The 22,374-nt window shown below is 38.3% G+C and overlaps 1 protein-coding gene across 1 annotated transcript in view; it reads left to right on the top strand.

The window, feature by feature from the left end:
• LOC126380768 (uncharacterized) overlaps window positions 1–22,374 on the top strand; it is a 72,517-nt gene that overhangs the window by 32,439 nt on the left and 17,704 nt on the right. Inside the window, exons 9-11 of the mRNA XM_050030367.1 lie at window positions 11,175–11,317; window positions 13,597–13,645; window positions 21,468–21,605. Of these exons, the coding sequence (XP_049886324.1) occupies window positions 11,175–11,317; window positions 13,597–13,645; window positions 21,468–21,605 (330 nt within the window). The remainder of the gene's footprint in view (window positions 1–11,174; window positions 11,318–13,596; window positions 13,646–21,467; window positions 21,606–22,374) is intronic.

The raw sequence follows: 22,374 nt of genomic DNA, 5'->3' as shown, positions 1-22,374 counted from the left end.
TTGATGTCTATTTATTTTAGAACAATAACAAAGGAATTATTGCATTCTCATTTTTTCTTGTTATTGATTTACTTACTTATTTGCAAAGAGAAAATTCAAATCGAAAAAAAAATCTGATTCGAACTGGACTTGAACCCGCAGCTCTTGTCAAGCCGGGACGAGCGTGTTAGCCATTGCACCACCGGGTCCACCTCCCGCCCATTCGAAATACTTTCGATATATCGACGAAATTTTTTCAAATTAAATTTTCTCTTTGTGAGTTTCCTTAAGCACGGGTAAGGGCTACAATAAAAAAAAAACATATTTTATTTGGACAATATTGATAAGAATGGATGTTATAATTTGTAGCAAGCGCCATCCGTATAGCATCCGAAGTAATCGTTCGTAAACGTTGAAACGTGGGTTAGGTAGGCAAGCACACAAAGCAAACAGCGGTGCACGGTGCACGGCTGGCTCCAAGGGGGCCCGGCGGCGGCGCTCCGCCGGCACCCCGGCCCCGACAGAGCAGAGCTGGACCGTGTCGTTGCAGGTCGCGTGCTCGCCACGCGGGCGCTCGCGCCTTCTCTCCACCGAGTGCCCTCTCGTTCGTTCCCTCCCGCTCGCTTTGCTTATTTTACTAAGTTAGTGCTCCAACGACTGCCGCGAGTGTGTGACGCGTCGCGCGAGTGTACGCCGATAATAATAACGATACAATGAACTGTGAATATTTATTTATAATGCACTCGAGTGAGACGTAGCGTTAAACTGTGTGGACGCTCTGAAGTTGTTTGAGGATAAAGTAATTAGTTTCCGTAGAAGCACGGTCGCAATAGTGGTCGGCGTGTGTTTACGTTGTTGTCGGCACATGGCACGTGGCACATGGCCGGCGCGGCAGAGTGTTGTGCTGGCGCAATGCGTCAGCCGTAGTAAACAAACTTCATAACACCCGGGGAACGACTTGCTGTTCCGTCCCGCTATTCACTTGCCATAGTTAAACAATAAAATTTAATTTATTTTTAGTTCCATACGCTCTTTATATGTTGAGGGGAAGTGACGCGAACTTGTACGTGACTATTCACAATAAGTATTTATTTATATTTCTTGTGCCGACACAAATCTCAGAGTGTACGTGTGACTTTGGCTTTCCCTCGAATGTTATCAGTAAACTAGTTTATGACTTTTTCAATTATTCACGGCGAATATGGGATGGGTACCTATTTATAAACGGGCGACTATGAGTCTCAGAATGTGAAGTCATTGCTGGGGTCACGTCACGATCAGTAATAAATTGTATTATGCAATAGTTAATTGCGTTTCATGTTTGTTGCCTATTTATGAATTAGCTATATTTTATTGTTGATAAGAAAAAATAAACATTTCCTGTTAATATTGAGACCCAGATGACACTTTCGAATGGAATGCATTGAGGGTAGAGTAATAAGAGTTGGTAACTTTGTTGCCAACGTTTCAGTGTTTCCCTACAATTCGTTTTTTCAATCTTTGTTGTTATGTAGCAAATCTTAAAGATGATATTAGTTGGACAACACTATACACAAGCGACGTTAACTTGTAGGTAGCACTTGGGTCATAATGTGCGTCAGACCAACATAACAGAATTGTATGGTCAATAAAAGAATTGAATTAGCACCTGTTTTTTTAGGTTACCTATAGGTACCTACACTGGTAAACTTGTATATAAAGCATGGTATAATCTTTACTAATACACACAAATTGGTAAATATTAACGGAGTGCTGTAGATTATACGTATATAGCCAGAACACGTTTTCTATTTTAAATTTCCTTCTTTTAGCCAAAACGTGTTGAGGTAAAGCTATAGAAAAATCTCATGAATTTATTATTTGCTAAATGATGGATGAGTCACCACAAATGTTATATTATTATGAGATTAAACGAACTTACCTGTAAGTGAAGTTCTATCTAATACAAATATAAGTGCAAGTAAGAATTTCGATACATTTATTCAAATGACCTTTTTCATTAAAATATTCAGAACCACTGAATTAAACTTTCCTCTTTATTATAAGATATTGTTAAATGAGGCTGAAAGTATAAAGAGGGGAAGTGCATTTACATTATGTACTTGTGTGATAATTATCTTCGTAATAGTTAAGATTTTGTTTTTATTAAAATAGATTACCTGAGCCCACGTTATTGTGTATTACCTAATATCGACCATATGACATTAGTTGACAGCTGCGTTCAGGAAGCGGGAAACTAACTTTTTTTTTAGCTTTGGATATGAGCTTTGAAAATTGTGACGATGCTGGAGCATAAGACGTAGACTACACTGTTAAATACCTCTCGAACAAGGAGCGAGTATAATTATCGATGTACCCAGCCTACCTTTCAAGTATAAATATCCGTCCTACGTACGTCCTAAGGACGTCGGTAGGTACATTGACCAAATTGGTGATGTCCTTAAAATAGTTTAGTTAATTTGACTTTATTATTGACGTGACTTATTGTAGGTTAGCCGCAGGTGACATTAACTATTTGGCCGCGCATTTGCGGAGTGTTTTGCATTTGTGGGTTTTGCTGGTTTTGCTCCTCATTTGAGGAGCGCTGAGGGCTCTCATCTGTGAGTTCTAGTTACTCTGCCGTCGCAAATGGAACTTCAGTCTCTGCTTACCCCGGTGGGAAAGTAGTAGAGTTTATGTATGTATAAGAAAATGTTAGGGTTTAATAACATCCAGGCGAAGCTAGGATTAGTTGCTAGTACGCTATTAGGTCATAAATATTGTGTTCCATTATTTACGTCCGTAATAACATAACACAGCATCACGCCTATTTATCTGATGGGGTAGGCAGAGGTCTATAGTATACACACCTCGTTAGCTAAGTTTAAGTCCTATCACGGACACAAATCCTGGAAACCACGTGAATTCAAACTCATAAAGTCGAATTCAGTAGTTTAAAGCCAGAGCCGGGATTCGAACCCGTAATAATTACGTCATTATTATGAAAATACATAACATGCCAAATGTGAATACAAATTAATTACCTAATGCGTTCCTATAAACTGGCATTAATTATTATTTTTGCTGACTCAACACCGGTATTGCAAAAATCAAGTCATGACAACGTAATGGAATTGACACTTGATCTGATTTTTATTAATGTATTATATAAGTATCGGAGCACATCGTAAAACATTGGACGTTCCAACGAGTCAAATTAATACACTGGCCTGCAAAACTAACTACTCACTGCACTTTTAAAATTTATTTATTTTATTTGTATTTGTTCTATTTTATGTATATTTATTTTATTATATTATTAAATATTTACATTATATAATATTTTATATTATTGAAATTATAATAACTTTTTAAGTAAGATAAACTTTCGAAATAAAAAGACTCGATATAGAGTTTGATTTTGTATTATTATTTTTTTCATAAAATATTTTTTTATTTACATTTGTTGCAAAGAAAGCTGATAAAATTATCTATACCTTTACACGTTTTTATTTAAAATCTGTTCACTTTTAAGGTTCGGAAAAAAAATAAAGAAAAAAATTCGTAGTAGCTACCAACTTAGTTTTGCGGGCCATTTTATATTATTAACGATTTTCGTTAGTTAATCAACCACCGTAACAAACCGGTTATATTAAAAGGACCATAATTTTGCTGGGATGATTACCCTACATACCTGATACGATTCCTAATATCATTCATTCTACATCTGACGAGACTGTAAATTTTATGCTTACTTGTGACTGGGCTCTCCCCATTGGGGTATATTTCGTTGGTTAATTATTGAATTTCATTATTAATAAACATTATACACGCATACTAAAGGGCTCCATTATAGTCGGCGATACGGCTCACCACCTGCCACGTTGGTCTTTAGTAATAGAAAGCTCGGTGAGGTGTGGTTGCTTAGTTCATACTGCGACAGGTGTATCTCTGCCTACACCACTTATGATATAGCCGTGAGCTTGTATTACTAACGGGCTTGCCTCACTCGTATTATACATCAAAATCCCTTAATAGCAGGACGAACAAAAAGGACAGATCTTTTGTGGAAAGAATAATATAGAGTAGGTACGTACGTTTGTTGCTTGACATCTGCCCCTGCCAGGTAGCATTTAGATGTTTAATGTACAGGACGGGCGCTCGTTTCCATTTAGGTGACAATGGAGTGTTGGATTTCAATGTACAGTCGTTACTTAAGGTTCACGTGCTAAGCAACCATTTAAATCGTCACAGGACACTGGAATGCGATAAAATATCCACACGATGACAATACAGTTAGGTACCTACAAGGTTACCTCTGTACCTAAGTCATATGTTACGTAAATAATATAAACATTCACCAAAAATAAATATTTCCCTCGGTTGTATGCAGTTACGTAGGACAACTTTATGGATAGATCTTAATCTAACACCAGTTTTGTAGTAATAATATACAAGTGTTAGCCACTAATTGCTCCCATTTCGGTGAATAATGAATTAGCACGATCGTTGAACTCATTCAAGATAGTTTCTGCGCATATTATGTAGTTACTTACCTCATTACTTTATAAATGTGTGAAACAGATCATTGCTTTTTGTGATAATTGTTTGTATCATATTTTTCGCAAGGATTTTCGAGATAAGAAATTACTTTTTATTTCTTTATCTCCTTTGTTTATTATACCTACGTTTGGATTAAAATGATAAGACGATGATGGAAGGGACATTCAATTTAAAAATATAAAACCATCGATTTTATAGTAGAATACCTACTTCATTTAACTGCTGTCTTAGACTTATAAGCAATTTGAATTCCAAACTAAACGTTTAAAAAGATTAAGCTAAGTATTACGTAATTAGCGAATGACCAAAAAATCATAAGGAAACATGAAATAAACAAACGAACATGTAATAATATGCAGGTCAAACTGAGACCTCGAACTTCAAGGTTGGTTAAACATTTATGAACTAAAACGTACAAATCCCGTTAGATATAGCTTTCTGCAAGTTAAGTAGGGCATCGTACTATGATAACCGTAATCTTGACACTTGCCGGCTCAGGTGGCTTAACTTGTGTAATATGATCGCTGACAGGTGACGACGTTGTAAAATACTGCATTACATACCTACTATTTAAATGATATACGAAGAACATAAAATTCTTTGCACCAAACTGCACGAAGCGACAGGAAATGAACTAAGCCGATCCAATTCTGCAATATTTTTCCCACTCTGGAATACAACACTTTTTAAACTATGTCTTGGCAAGAACGTAAAACATTGTTGTTTTCAAAAAGGTTTACAATGTTAGTAATTTTTATCGCTTTACAAAATCGTATGAGTACTTTGTTACGGTGCCATTAGCATTACAAAGTATAGTCTGCAAGAAGTCTGTTTCTGTCGTTATCTTAGATCAACTGTGAACTTCTCACGCCCTAGTGCATCAGCCTCTTACGGCATAGGTGACTGACTGTGTCTTGTGTAATACATGCGGGGGAGTCGGGGATAATGATTAGTGATGGGGGATTGTTACAAACATTAGCAATAGTATGTTGAATTATGCGAATGATTCCTTATCTGGTATTCGAAAGATCGTTCGTCATTCGAATAATAATTCTACATTCTAATGATTTTTGACGAAATAACTAATTCGAATAAAAGTATAAAATGAAAGACACTGTTTTATTACTTACTTTAACATGTATTTTAAAATACTAATGTAAACAAAACAAAAAACTAACAAACAATAAAAATGTCTCATTTGTGTGATGCAAATTCATTCGAACGCTCATTTGTTATTTGAATAATTCGAATAATTCCTGCAATCGAATAGTTAGTTCGAATCTACGGTCATTTTAAAGAATCATTCGTATTCACCCATCACTAATAATGATACTGTTGGTTGGAGTGTGGGGAAGACTCCCCACAGACTAGACAAATGCTTTATGTACCCAACCCCCATCGCCCTCGATATTTTTATTCTCGAACAAGACTCTAATCACTATTGCATTGCATTTTGTTTGTCTTGCAAAAATCCTCTCAGTTTGTTGTTAGTTAATACGTTGTATTGTATAACTATATGTAAAAACAACCAACCAAAACAAGCCAGTTGAACTACAAAAGTCGATTTTAAAGTGAGTCAAATAAAGTACACGTGTTCAATAACAACGTATAGAAAATACAAGTGAATGAGAGTCGCCATAAAAACACCCTCGGAATGTTGAGGAGCTTAGCAGTTGTGTAATACAGTTCAAATTTGATTGCTTCTTTACTGTGTAAGAGACTCGAGTTGGATTTGCCAAATCTTTGTCAAGGTGACCTTTTCGGCGCATGCGTACCGCAAGGGGATTTTGGAGCCCCAAGGGCATGGAGCGGCTCCCCCTTACCACATGAAAGAGCTAAAAATCCCCAAATAGGATCGGCTGACCTTGAATCTCCAAACCTGTTTCACTGGCGGATGCGATGGGACCCCCATAAATATCGAGTTCCCATTTATGGCACACCGGGCCTCGAAACGGGTTAAAAGTTACGTAACTCTGCAATTTGCTCACGCTTACCTCTGGCGTCGTACGAAATATTTCGATAGGTACTCGTATAACACACCACATTACTGTGCCGTATGATAGGAGTCATTCAGTTGATAATGTCCATCAAATCAACGTATCGCGCGTTAAATTGATCTTTTTGCTAAATATAGTACTTATGTGCAAGGTTTTATGTTTTATTGTCATTATTGCGACCGGGTTTCAGTAGGAAGCGACTGTTCTTTGTTTGCAGATGCTATTATGGAAGTGAAATAAAGTAATATTAGGACATATTATATACGAATAGGCTATGTTTTATATTTATAAGAATGTGTGAGTGATTAATCTAAGTCAAAATGCACGGACTTTCACATTTCCTTCAAAAACACCACTCTAGGGAATCTACACCACCGCCTCTGGAAAAGGAGGATAGTACTGAAAGTTGGTACTCATCATTGAGTTCATCGGATTCACGATCATTCTCCCAAAGCGAGACTCATGGCCGAGCTATCCCTATCAGTAATCAAAGAGGCTCGTTCGGCCAGCGGAGTGTACGCGGCTCCTCAGGGATCCCCTTTGAGTTTGCGTCTAGTCCCCGCGACCGCTATACAAACTTCGCGAGTTACTTCCGCGATGTCATGGAAGGCAAAGGCTCGCCGAGTCAGAGCACCTACCACACGCACCACCCGGACTACCGGCGGCAGCGCAGCGACGGTGACCGCTACCAGGTCGGGGTCAACACCTACACGGCTCCCCGCGCCGATTACCGCCATTTCATCTCGCCACTGTACAATGACGCTGCCATGGACGACATACAAGAAAACGAATACCATAAATGCGAGCGTTACGGTGAAATCAGCAATACAAAATTGACCCACATACCGTTTAAAAGTCGATTTGACAATAAAAGTTTTGCTCAAAAATTAACTGAAAGCGCAAGTGGCAAGGATCAAAAAGATCACAAACATCATAATGATTATAAAGATGAGAGGAGAGGGTCGGCGTCGAGTGGCAGTGGACAGCGACACAAGCACCACTCAATACAAGAACTTATTAGAACATTTGGCAAGAAGGTGGGGCACTGGCGGCACGACTCGGGCGAGGGCCGCCGCGGCTCATGCGCCGTGCCCGCCGTCGCCAGCGAGGAGGCGCGCGCGCGCGACCCCGAAGAGTTTCGCTCGCGGTCCAAGTCCTTAGACGCCGATCACTTACACAGAATATCCAAAAGGCCTCTGCTCGAAGACTGCGGCGCTACCTATCAGATCTTCGAAAGTATAGTCAAAGAAGGTACGTATCGTTATAATATGATATGCCAGCTCGTCCACGGCAATTATTTTGTGTATATAAACGAACATTAAGTACTATTCGGAATCATACATCGCTTTGCGGAAAATGTCGGAATTGGAGTGGTTTATAATAATTGTGGTGTTGTCATGTCCAGTTTACAGCCGTGTTACGCTCGACGTCGTCATCAAGAGACAATATTTAGAATCCTCTCGTATAAGCCTCTCGGCAGCGCGAGGACGTGCGAGAAATAAATAACTTCCTACGTTCGCTTCCTACATTTGCTTTGAGGTCGCGTTCGTTTATAGGTACGTCATGTTAAACGTGGACAGAAAAATATAAACTCTTCATATATTTAGGATTGTCTAAAATAGATAGTAACTAATTATAATACTTCCACGAATGTTATATTTATTACGTACCTAAAAAAACTACCATGGACCTCGTGGAATTGTATCAATCTTGTTATAGATTTTCAATCTCATTGTAATTTATACAGTTCATTTCGAACTATTTTACTTTATCACTCAGTAAGTAGGTAGGTACATTAAATTAATAAAGTACTTAAGCCATTTATATGATTAAACAGTAATATAGTAACTAAAGACTAATTTGAGTCATGATCATCGTGGATGCTATACATCTTCTGCGTTTGGCACGGGCATGACCTGAGTTTATTTTCAAATCGGAACACGATAGCCGTGCAGCTTGAGCCAATATTTAATTTATTTATATTTGGTGTGATTGTACGGTTAAATTGACCGGTGTATGATTTGTGAGTATGGCTATCTTGCGGGAGATTCGTGGAGTAGACGCCTTTTCCCTGCTAACCGGAAAAATGGCGCGACCTACATTAAGCTCCATATACTATACTTATATTATTGCTATATCTCATCCACTCGCAGACTTTTCCCTCCCCGCTCACCGAGACGCAAGCAAAAATAGTTTCTTCAATCCATAACAGAAGGTTTACTTTATTATAGCCCAGATGTTGCCATCAACATAAGGTTCTTCACATATAATGTTACTATGTACAATGCAAATGAAATGAGATATTGAACTGCAAATGGTCCGTATTCATTGGACACAGAGATAACCTCTACGCAATTTGCAAACACCACTGTACTAGATCGTCTGGATCATGTCTGCTAATGGCATATTTATTGTACTAGCCATTGCTATATTTACTTGCCAACGTCAGTATTATTAGTTTGTTATCGCACGCCATGTTGTTTTCATATTCGCGCGTAGCTAACGAGTATCATTGAGAGATCTGTAATTATTTTTTTGATGCTACGAGGCATACCTACTCGATGGTATAATCAAGGTCATAATCATAACTAAAATTATTAAATTGTGTAGTAACGTCGCAAATTGTATTCTTTATAATATATATCCTTGAAAATTTCACGGGTCGGACCTGGGTTGCGAGCATTGTGTTGCGCAGTTGCACTACAGTCGAATATGGCGCACCTGACGTGTTGCCCCGCGTGTTAAATGCATCCCGGGTGACAAAATACCAGGCTGACAAAATCTGTATGCCATCAAAACGATTTGAACTGGCAAAATCTAAGCGTTATAGTATGATTTAGGAGAAAGGAAAGCTTTGTATGGTACGACTATCATACAGTTTAGCTGGATTTACAATGCCACCAGTTCTGTAATTTCATCTTTGAAACCTATGTTCAAATGTAACTAACGAGGATGACGTTGTGAGCACACGTCGAACCATATTGTTCCTATCAGAAGGTCGTCGAAACGATAATAAAAACCTAACCGGATTCGTTTCGTCAATGTAACAAACAAGATTTTAAAAAGACGACCGTGTCTAGCGACCTGCAAAGAAATCATAGTTGCTTCATTAATTGTCCGTAAAGTGCGGAAAACACGACCCCGGGACACTTCACTCGTACAAAGTAAACCTCTTTGTACGCTGCAACTAAGGCTTTACGTCACTGGGCATCTAAAGCAGCTCTAACGTTAATTTCCGCTTCAATTAAATTAAGCCAATTTGAACGATGAAAGGTGTCAAGTATCTTCAATTGGGTTCTTTAAACTGCCTCTAAAGTAATCGCTAGCTGTGCCTCGTGAGTTTTGGTCTTAGTTTGATGTGAGTTTGAGATCAAACGGAACCTATTCATAATTCTGAATACTTAAGTATTTTGATGGCTCGGCGTGTTAAAGCGTTTGATTCGCCTCGTTTAAAAATTAAACAATCGTTTATATTCCGGCATAAACGTTGGAATTGTTGTGCAGTCCGCCTCAACACTGTAGGCAGTTATCAATTTCAGGCGCAATTTATTTCTGTTTGTACAGATGGAATTTTCGAAAAGAATTTGACGCATACGGTAAATTTTATTTTATGTTAGGTAATTGCATTGTTCACAAGCTGTCATGTAAATTATTTACATTATTTTTTATTCATTTTATATTAGTGACGGTTGTAGCAAGCGAATGCCCACAGGGACAAATATATTTACACACTCCTAAACGAAAGCAAGCGTTATAACCGGATTTGTCGACAGATTTCATTTGCAGCGGAGCTTGTAATCGTTTTTCAACTGTGGATGGCTTAACCGTATCACGAAAAGGTAGAATTTATGTGCTTGCGAGATTTTGTGACCATCTATATCTTATAAAAAAGAAACTAATATACGAATATATTCTTATGTACATAAAGAAAAAATAAAAGCTTAACGAAATGTGGGAGTGTGCAAACATGCGACCCTCTCCGAAATAACCTATCATTCTCCACTTCATTTATTGCGATAGGCATTAAGCGGGGGCTAGTTTTGTGACACTAGGAAAATTGGGCCATCAACGGTTAACGGCTCAAAATATAGCCCATTGTGACGTTGCTTGTGGACATATTCATAGGCGAGACTGACTGTCTATGCCAGATTACATAAAAATAGGATTGAGGCGTCATATTGTCTATGTCAGATTAATGCGTCATATTGACCAGTTTATAGGCGAATGATAAATTCGTTTCTGTCACTATCTTTGATGCTCGAATCAATCAAGACTTTCGTTTTATTTCTGTCAACAGACGTCGATTGATCTTATTCACAGATTACCGAAATTTTGTATTGTGGGGTTACATTCTCTTCTGGACTGGGAGGATACAGAGTAATTAAATCAAATGTTTGTCATTGCGGGTCTAAAGTAAAAATAGTCTGTATTGAACCATACGGTTCGTCATATCATATCTGTGTTTCGAATGCAGTACGAGTGGTTGCAAGTCTTCTATGATAATTTGTTGGCATGCCTAAAGGTTTTACAGGCGTCTGGTAGTCTTCTATCGTCTGTATCAAGTTTACTATAAGGCCTGTTTTATAATATATAACAAAAGAGTCAACTAAAACATACACAAGAAAGATTACAGTACAATAATGTGTATCTCGACAGGAGCTCACCTTAAGCGGGTTGCGTCACAAGAAGCGGAGAAGCGGCGGTCATCGCTGGGCCATGTACCCCAGGTCCGACACCGCGCCTCCGACGCCTTCCTGGACCCACACCACGCCGCTATACTTTTCAGAGATTCCAGAGGGGTGAGTGCTCAGTACTCCATTTATACATAACTTGGAATTTAGAACACAAAGTTTCTTTAAATAACACAAACACTCTTTGTGCAAATACACAAAGTTAATGAAGCTCAAAGATTGTAAGGCGAAATTTTCCTTCGTCTTCTTTGACCCTATTAAGGGTACTTTTATGTTTCTAAGTCTATTAAATGTTGAAGTTTTTGACACTCTCAGGATTCATTATTCCCTCATTTTTTTATTCCACCGACAAACTTTTGACAACAGTAACAATTTTGGGCTAACTCCCAGGAACTTGTTTTACCTTTGATGTGTTTGACTTATTTTTTAACTAGTGGGCCTCTTCCTTAGAAATTCTTAAGAAGGAAATATAGTAAAAGAATGATTAAAAAAAGAGATACCGATAAAATAATGATTTGTGAAATAAGGTAAAAAATTCTTGAAAAAGGCACAGAATGGGTCATATATCCCAAACCGTAAATAATCGCTGAACATCCATAGGGGTGTTGCTGGTAGCCAATGAGTCTCTGTTTATTTTTTTGATTTGAACGTCATCTTTTGGGCCACCCTGTATATTATAAGGAAATGATAACTGTCAGAGTGAATCGCCAAAAGGCTTCTTGTAAATTTCTGGTCTAGACCAGCAACACTGACGAGCCCCAATTATATGGCTTGCTCGCAGTAGGGTTTCACACTGCCAGTTCCCCACTTGATTAATGTTACTAGCGATTCTAGTAAAAAAGTTTCATCAGTAGTAGTATTGATTCTAGCATCGCGAGGAAACCCACATTCCCGAGAAATACATTTTCGGAGGTATGTGACCTAACCTGTATTGGGCAGGTTTTCCCTTCGCGGGTGAGAAGATCAGACAAGCAATCGCTTTTATACAAAAAACCGGCCTGTCAAATCTTCAGCTTAGGTAAGCGGACCCCGTGAAAAACGGGACAATGCTACAACAACCGCAATTATACGAGTAACATGGTGTATAAAATAAATTAGATTTTTACACTTTTACTTTTTCGTAATTCTGCCAGACTCTAGTGCTTTTTTTGCCCATCATTATACCAAACTAATAATAGTTTATTGACGTATAAGCTTTTCATTAGCACAGTAGGCGTAAGTGTTGAGTAGGTAGAGCAACTCCGACACACCTCTGCATTCTCATTTTAATCATATTTTTTTAATGTGTATATTTTGTATGTAACATCCTACACGCTATAGTCACCGACTAAGGGGAAAATAAAGAATGATTCTTACTCTGTTTTCTGCTGTGATAATACACATAAGTATACACAGGGCCGGATTGTATTGGATATATAATAATAGGACGGACTTAGTAAACAATTTTTCGCCATTTACGAGCACGCAGACGATCGATATTAAAGTAATAATTGATTAATAAGACGCGCGACGCAATGTTCGTAAACGACAGATAGTCCGCGTAGGACGAGCAAAATGATGGTTGGTTGCTAAAATCGCAAAATGTACTATAATTAAATAACAAGTTAATTGATAATAATTTAATTTTACTTACTTTCAATAAACATATAAAAAAAAAATAAGTGTTGCGAAAGTAGAATGAAAAAATAATTGTAAAATTGACAACAAATTCATCCTTGATAATTAATTACTTTAAATGACTGTTTATGAAATGTATTTAAAGTGAAAATATTTATTTTCATTTTGAGTAATCGTAGAAATTACTCCATCAAAATAAACACTAAAGTTTATTGTGTCATGCAATGTTAGTTTTATCCACTCCATCATCACCAGCGGCTTTATAGATATAATAAAATACTTGCTGCTTGTATTTTTGCATTAAGCTAAGCGAATACGGTCTATACTCAGAGTCTATCTTTGGGGTCTTATGTACATTATTGGAGATTGTTCGAAAAAGCCGATATTCTACTAAAATTGGTCCATCAGGAAACTAAATAAGGGTAATTTAATTTGATCGATAGACTAACCCTCGGATCGTCTGCAAAATGCTTTACGAACATTGTAGGTCAAATACCATTTTGATTATCCCGTGTCCAACTATGGTTCCTTTGTAAAAGAAGAGAGTGCATTGTGAGACATTATTTTGTTGAACAAAGTGGCTGTCTGAGACCTATAGCGGGTATAAAATGCTTCTCTCATCGTAACATAACCTCGCCCTAAATAGCCCAGCACGACATTTTGTGTTTCGTTCTTTCTTATGAAATTAACACGTTTTTAACTACTTTATTATAAAACTATTTGTTGTTCGTGCAAAGTGATGCTGACGGTAATGTTTTCTTTTGTTGTAGTTACCTGTGGCGGACCCGTTCTTAGAAAAAGTCAGTCTCTCCGATTTAGGTAAGTCTTTGGTAATCTTTGATCCGATCACACGAAATAATAGAAAAAAATAGGGCCACTGAACCCACCCGTTACAGTTTTATGACTACCGACTGTAAATTATAGATTGTAATACTTGTCATCGACTTTCAAAATTATCTGCGCGGAATAAGTGCAATTTACACACTCATATAAATTTATACTATAGCTTTTGATTGAATAAGAACATTATACGAATATAAGATGTGATGTATGAATTCATGATGAACGGAAGGTGGTATAATGTTGGTTTTGTACTGGCATTTAAGTATTTTACAAGGAGCTTCAACTCTACTTGAGCATCTTCGACAATCAAATAGAATAACTATATTTGCCGTTCAAAGGTTCAAAGGTTCGTTTGACAATGCGATGCGAGTATTGTGAGGATCGTCGCTGAGCGACAGACAGAATGGTGTACTCATATTCTCGTTTCTTGCTCGCACAGAGCTTTTATCCCGATAAAACATGCCTATTGTTGAACAATCGAATTTAACGAGCGGACGTTTACAATATTAGTAATGTCGTTCTTGTACTGTCAGTTTTGCCCTGTTATTGTAGTGTAAGCAGCTGCCTGTAAGTTTAGTTTTATGTAGAAAGGAAGTCAATCGAAATAGACACATATATATATATATATACGAAGCGAATGACCTTGAGCGTTTAGGCCATCGAGCGAGCGCCATTTATCGCACATTGAGTGCGTTTGCGACTGCGCGAAGTTTAAAACAACTTTGTATGGTGATAAAATATTGGTGCTCATTCCTGTAGAAGCCTAAAATTTATGGAACACACGTCAATTTTAAACTCAAATCTAAAATAACCTTATAAAAAAATATATAGGCTAATAACCCGACAAAATTAAGTGGACAACGCACGTCAAACGGTTTGTATACCAGCGAGATACCTTTTTGCCCGGGTTATTCATTCTTCCTAAAATTATGAGAAGTCAATCATCCGTCCCTTTCCTTTTCGGCAGATAAGAAAATGATAGGTATAATTTGAAGTGAAATTAGGAGGTGTCTGCAGGAATTGGGCCATTATTAAATAAAAAATACAGGCGATACGGCTCACTACTTCGTTGTCTAAATCCCGTTGTTCGTCTTATAAAGCTTGGTCAAACGTAGGTGCTTAGGTCGTGATGCTATATGGCTAGGAATACGTACAACCCACTCACAGTACCTACAGGCATTTCTACAAAAACATAGGCATGTCTGACAGGGATATTGACTGCGGCTTATGATTATGCTCGTCCACAACATTTGCTGAGTTTTTCATTCGATATTGAACCCTTCATCCAAAAATAATATCGAAAAATCACAAGTGGAGTCGAAATTATCGTTAAACAAATACACACTACGCCACAAACGTCATACTTATTGATTGACACCAACATATTATGCATCAATACTGACACCAAACAATGAAAACCAGTTTTGCTAGAGATAACATTTCGAATTTTAAAAAAATATTCATAGTAAGTGGAATTCAGTGGTGTCTGCCTACCCAAATAGTAGTAGTCTATATGTATGTATGAACACTTAACGTTTGAATACTGTACTGTGTCTTTTATGCCTCGTTTCGCTATGAGGCGCTGCTTTTGTTGAAGTTTATTGGATTCTATGGAAATTAACTAGTCTCATTTCAACTAGCTGCAAAACAAAAAAAAAAATGAGATATATTTTCCAAATGTACCCAAAATGTGACAAAAGTAACGTTCTGGCAACACTGCAATATACGTTTGCGTGTAATGGTTTGTTTATATTCGTAATCTTTCAGGTTTATGTGCTGTATTATACCTTAGTGGACTCTGTGCTGGTCTAAGTAGCTATGGCCGAATTAGCAGATCGAATCTAAATCAAATAAATCATTAACAAACCAGACTACAAAAATTTTGGTAAACAAAAATATAAAGAATGATAGCTTTGGCCAGTATGAGAAATTGTATAAACATTGTAAGCTGTATAAATATTTACCTGTTTCTGATAAGGTTAAGCTCCTTATAGCTATGGAACAACTAATTCACGTAGATAAATTTTGTACAAGTACGAGACTTATAAGTCGTTACGATAAGTTTTGCGTAAGAAATATAAAGAACAGATGGCGCATGAGTAGTGACACGACACCGAGATTGTTTAATGTCATACCGGCTGAACTGATCGATGTTGCGAATATATGTGAACCTGTATTTAAGAATGAAGATAAAATCTAGAAGTTCAAATGTGGCGGCAGCACTGTTGAGTGTTCCTACATTTTGACAGTTCGTCATACTGTCCAGCTAAAATTCAGTAAAGATGAGTTACGAAAAAAGCAGCCAGTTGGAAAAGGCAGACTGAAAATAAGTTTTTCTAAGTTTTTTAGGGAATATAACACGATTGTATATATATGTAATCCGTGTCTGTGGTGTCCTAAATAATAAATGTTTCTTTCTTTCTTTATTTTGCATTTAAACGCTGCGCAAAGGGTTATAGTGTGAAAATATAAATAAACCAGTATGGTTGGTAGACTACAGGTTTATCACTCGCACGACATAAATTGTCATTGTCAATTTTACGATTGCTATGATAACATTTACAGTTCCATCTTCGTAATGTAGTACTTGTCTTGATATTTCTTGGAGTTGTTAAATCGTTGCCACGGAAACGACAGATCCGGCGGCGGCGCCAAATCACCATTCGAAGGGCATATTGCAAAACAAAGAAAAATGCATTTGTTCGTACAAACACCTCGTCGGGACATCTTTTATGTTTGTGATTCGTTGTAGAAATTACTTGTCTGTGCACTACTACTAGTGGCTCATTTATTATTTGCTGAATGAAGCATACAGGTGCCTTTAATTTATGTTAGGTACCTACATTTAATTTAAAATATGTGTTTACCTCGCGTGGTGCATGATATTTAAACTACAGATGAACGAATAGCTTTGGCAATTGGCAATAGCCATAGGCTGACAGTGAATCTCTGTTCTGTAGTCAAGTGTCGTCTAAATTTGGAGCGGCGAAGAATAACATTATATTCAGCCGTCGCTCCTGATACGGACGCTTGCGTTGGAAAGGGTATCTCTTTAATAAGGACATGTTTGCATTTTGATCAGTGATCAACGAAGCTTGCAAACGCGTCAAGATTGTCTGGAGATTAATTTGACCTTCCAAGTTTGTGTTTTGTTAAATCTGAACTATAATATATTATGTCTAGCATGTTCGTTCGTTTAAAGATATTTTGTCGGTTTATTTTAAAGGATGCAAGCGTGATGCTATGTCACGTTTAGTTTTTTTAATAGGATACTGTACGTTAAGCTTGCTGCTTCTTCCTGCAAATTGGTGTTTGGATGGAGTTTTTGGACAAGATAGTTCCACGTGGATTCGGCGAGTGATGCTGGTGTGCGGTGTGGGCGTGGGCCGCGGCAGCCTGCCAAGTGCGGCGGGAGTGGGAGAGGGCGCGGGGCGGTGCGCGCGCGCGGCTGCGGTGTCAAGTTCGTCGCGCGTCTCCCGCCGGCGGGTTGGTGGCGCTAGGTGCGCCGGCGCGCGGGTATAATTAGCAGTGAGCCGTGGGAGGCGCGGCGGGCCGCACCGAGCTGCGGCGGCGGCGGGCAATGCGCCGCCCGGGCCCCGCGCATGCTGCGCCTACATTACTTTTCGGACAACCCCGCGCTCGCCGCCGGCGACGAAGAAGAGTCCGTCTACTCCATCGAACTTATCAAAGAGTTCGAAGCGGTCGGCCGCGCTTGGAGGGCGTTCCTCGCTGACAACCTCCTCAAAGGTGCCGGCTTTGTTTATGTCACCCACGCTTCATTTCTACCTGTTGATGTTTTCGTTCGATATTGTCTGTTTGAATTTGGCCTTGGCGATCACGCCAGTATACTTGTTGCATCAATGCCATCGAGTGCATTGGCTTCTATTTACAATAAGATCAGTGTTACTTGCCATAATTGTGATTTGTTAGTCAGCTGTTCCTGACTCCAAATTAGAACGTTTGCAAGTTATGTGTAGAAGTTTTCTCAGAATCCAGGGAGATATTTTGTCGCAAATGTGATAGGGTCCGGGAAATATAGCAGGTGGAACGTACTTCTGCTGGTTGTGGGTAGGTACTTGTAGATAGAATGGAAAATAATGACCCATTTTTATGTCAGCTTGGTTTTAATCTGGTAGAGTGGATACTAATAATAGGAAAGTTGTTTTAATACTATGCTATCTATTTGCGTGTGGTTAGGTCTTGTCTTACGTCACTGGTAGTGTCGTCACGCGCTGGCTCAGTGTGGGTAAGGCTGCGCGCCTCACGGTGGTTGTGGCGTCTAACATAAATAAACAAATACATCGATCATTACCTACTTAGGGTCAGCGCAAACAGAGTCGAAAAGTCCTCAAAATTGGAAGCTCATGCTTGGGCATCCTGTTGACTGCTGGAGACTCTTAGAGCCGACGCGTGGCTGGCGCTGTTCGAAGAATATCGTACTTTATTAAAAGGATCATAGATCATAGAAATATGTTTTTATAGGATCCCTTTCAAGAGAAAACCCTCGCGCCGTTCTCGTCGATGTTTAAACAATATAGCACTTGATTAAGCCAATAAAGTTATATTTTCATTCTTGGTGTGGGCTAACCCTTATGGTAGTCTACTGTTGACAGTAACTGATAGAATTTAGTCACCGAAGTATAATTTCTACAAATTGCATTGAGGGACCTTCCAGGCTACGTTCCTCAAAAACAATATAGATGGCGCTGTACAGATTTTTCTTCGTTTAACCTTCTAATTTCATGGATAACAGACATCTGCATCTTTTATCTTTGTTTTTGGGTATAAATGATGACCCCTTTTTATTTCACCCGGGCACAATTACATCTTCCACCCATTATTATTCTGATCAGAATAAAGAGAAGCAATATAGGTAGCCATATAATTCTATACATAGTGTGATCCAAATATACATTTTTCAAATATATGTTTTTGGTGAACGCAACCTGGAAAGTTCCCATTGCCGATAAGGTATCGACTCGACATGGTTGTATGTTCTATAGTCTTTTAGAGATTGATCGAATTTCTTATACCTACTGGTGTGACGAAGTCATACATTATTACTCGTAGATGAAAATCGCCGGCCACGTAAATTACAATCTATATTTACCGTTATTCCACTTATTACTTTACTTCGCCATGAAAACAGACAATGGAAACCATTGATTGACATTGTTAAATCAGATAAGCCTATTATTTTATTGGAATTCAATTAGAACGTCTAGGGCCCTGCGCCGAGGGTTTTCTTGTAGCTTCTTCTCCCCGGATATACAGTTTGTGAGATGTTGTAGTAGTTTTAGGCGGATGAGACGTTTCTTACGTAAAAGTTTCGTACGACGATTCAAAGTGTAACTATGTTACCTATAAAGATTTTTTTTAAATGAGCTCAACAGAAGAATTATGTATATTATATTTGATATGTTGCCTACTTAAGTGCCTTTATGAAAAATCACAAACGGGTGTGATTTTTGTTAACAAAACCTTACAATGGGTAAAAAATTGTTGTCTCAATTTTTACCCGAAATGGAATTTTTAAGAAAATGATATTAATTGAATGAAATCGAGATTTTCTTTAAGAAAATCACACCGGAATGTAATTTTCAAAAGGCGCTTTTTACTGTAAGATCACTCTCTTCAGAGTATCCCGCTGATTCCTTCAACAGGATGTTGCCTATATGGAGTAATCGAATCGATCACATTACAATCACTATTTCCTTAGTTTTCCTGGACAGAGTCATTCTATTAACCATTCAAATGTCGTGACGATATTGTTTGTAAAGTTGCACCGCATATTATCATAATTAACCTACATATTTAACGTGTATTGTGTCGTTTCGGCCACAAGCTGTCGGAGTCACTTGACACGAGTCAGTGTCTAATTCCGAACCATTATAGCCAACGACGAGCACTCGGTCACTCAGGGCCGCACTATTATGTTTATTATTTCAATAAACTATTTTGCACGGCAAACTTGTGCTAGGAAATGTAGTTAATTCCTTTCGGTCCGCCTGAGGCCCGTGTTGCTCTATGTGTTGGAAGGTCAGATAAATTGGGAAGATAGAGAAGGTAAGGTCAGAAGGCAGTTGCAGATAAACACCAGATGTGTCAATACATACTTGAATTATCTAGCAAAACACTGTACTACGCATGTTGAGTGAATCTCTATGCCACTATCGGTCGTGCCGCGGCGCCCGCGCGGGCATAACGAGTTTGTTATACATGCTACAATATTGTGTGATGTGTTTTGTTTACAACTCTCGTTTTCCTCGACTGACGAGTTTAATTATCAAATATTTTTACGGAAGTGATAATTGGATTTAGAGGCTGTACGTCAGTTTAATCGGTGTCGACGCTTGACGTGGGTTGTAATGTGATTACCTGTGCCTGATTTTATTAATTGTTTATGATATTATCGAACGCTTGCAAACGAGTTTTGACTAATTTCTTTGTTATAATATATACTTACTTGGCTCAGGCAATTAGTGACGTTCCTCACAATACTGATGTAGGTGGTATCAGATGCCGTCGTCGCCTCTAGTCTTTTCTCGGTCGTAGAAAATATTTTAATGTTTTCTCCTTAATAAATTGCATTGTTGATTGCTTTCTGATATGCCAATCACCATCCAATCCCATTTAAATTATATCTCAGTATTAAAACTGCGTACTGGACGGGCAAAATAAATGTATAACGAAACGATAAATGCCGTAATAGTCTAGCAGACAGAATACGCCCTCGACTCAGTAGGTTGCAGGTTCGAAGCAAGCTACCTTATATCACTGAATCTAATGATTGATCTTACAATAAATGAATCTCCTGTGATCATAATTAATCTCACTAGTTTTCGCACAACTGGTAATGGTCCCGAACTCCCTTTGAGAAATGTAGTTAATTCCCTTCGGTCCGCCTGAGGCCCGTGTTGCTCTATGTGTTGGAAGGTCAGATAAATTGGGAAGATAGAGAAGGTAAGGTCAGAAGGCAGTTGCAGATAAACACCAGATGTGTCAATAATTTCAGGTTAATTAGGTGTCAGATGATGTAAATCTTTGTTGTTTGCCCCAACCAATATTGGATATATAATCTAGTTCAACGTATACAATTCCATTAGGGAAATGCATTATTGAGGCTGGTTATAATTTGCCTCAGAACAATTACACTGAAGACGCATTAGTTAAACTGATTAGCTAATCTTATACTAAATTTATTATTATACTGTTACGTAGATTGCTGATCAGGTTGTATTGTATCTAATGATAGTAAATTGGAGATGGACATTACAAAATAAACCAAAAAGTGGTCTAGTAGTACTTAAAAATCGTACTGTATCGACGATTATTATGGATGGCGATACGGCTCACCACCTATCACGTTGGTCTAATACGAATAGAAAACACGTGGTGAGGTGTGGGCACAATTGGGTACTTAGTTCATCTTGCGATGGATGTACCTCTGACTTTTGGCCTTTGGGATTGTGGCGTATGACAAGGCTGAATGATGTTGTATCCAGTGCCAAATAAATTCGACTCAAGCTTGGCCATATGTCACACCGCTCGCCCCCGCACCTCACCTCTCTCTTGGGTGAAAGGCTTGCTAGGCGACAGGTGCACTTTTAACTCGCTCTGAGATTTTTATATAATTTATTGTGATTGTGTGTTTATTCTGTCCTATCCGTGTATGTTGATGAACAATAGAAGATACCCATCATAGTTCGGACTTTTATTTATAAAAGGAGGCCCATCTCCTCCTCAGGATATAGTCGTGAGCTTATGCTATGATTATCATTGGGTCTGTATGTTTCAGAGGAGGATGAGTCGCAGATCTTCGTCAAGTTCTTCAAGTTCCACAAGTGCTACGACCTGATCCCGACGTCTGCCAAGCTGGTGGTCTTCGACACACAGCTGCTGGTTAAGAAGGCGTTCTTTGCCCTTGTTTATAACGGTAAGGCTCGAAGCGATATCACGACTCAATTAAAATTTGGTAATGCGATTTATCTTGAGTCTTTTGGGAGGTCTTCGTCTAAATGTAAATGTTCTCATAAAGGAAATAAACTTTAATTTCATAATGTGCAGCCCACAAGTTTTCATTGAGTCGATCAATATTAATTTCCATTGCGCATATTTTACCTGAAACAATATAGCACCTCAATTGTGTCTTTGATTGAGTTACTTTAACAAAATGTGCTTTCCACGTTTTACTCTGTAATTTCATTATTCATTTCATGTTGAGTATTGATCGTGAATGTCTGAATGTGAATTAAGTGGGATGACAATGCCGAGGTACAAAGTGTTCTTTGTTGCTGAGCGTTTCTGCTTCTCTTTTGCTGCGGCGTATGCGACGTTTATACTATGAGCTCCGCGAATTTTTTTGACCATGAAATCGCTGTGTTTTGTGTTAGTTTCTAAAAATGTTGCTTTGCGGCATAGAACGCGGAGCGGAATGGAATAGGTCTATCAGTGTTATAAGTATGACATTATGTAGTATGGGGGCGATGACCATGTGACATGCCCGATTCTTTGTCACATTATTACATCTTGTCTATAATACAGACATCAATATAGTACTATTTAACTAATCCATACATCATGACTATGTCGATTACTCGCCGCATTCTATGTTCGTTATCGATGTATGCAATCGCGAAAAGTCATCAGCTTCAATACCTTGCGTAATATTATTAAACCGTAATACTCATTTGATAATGATTTGT

The sequence above is a fragment of the Pectinophora gossypiella genome, chromosome Z (genome assembly GCF_024362695.1).
Source record: "Pectinophora gossypiella chromosome Z, ilPecGoss1.1, whole genome shotgun sequence".
NCBI lineage: Eukaryota > Metazoa > Arthropoda > Insecta > Lepidoptera > Gelechiidae > Pectinophora > Pectinophora gossypiella.
Note: the sequence above shows the minus strand (reverse complement) of the source record. Positions and strands in the feature narration are given on the sequence as shown.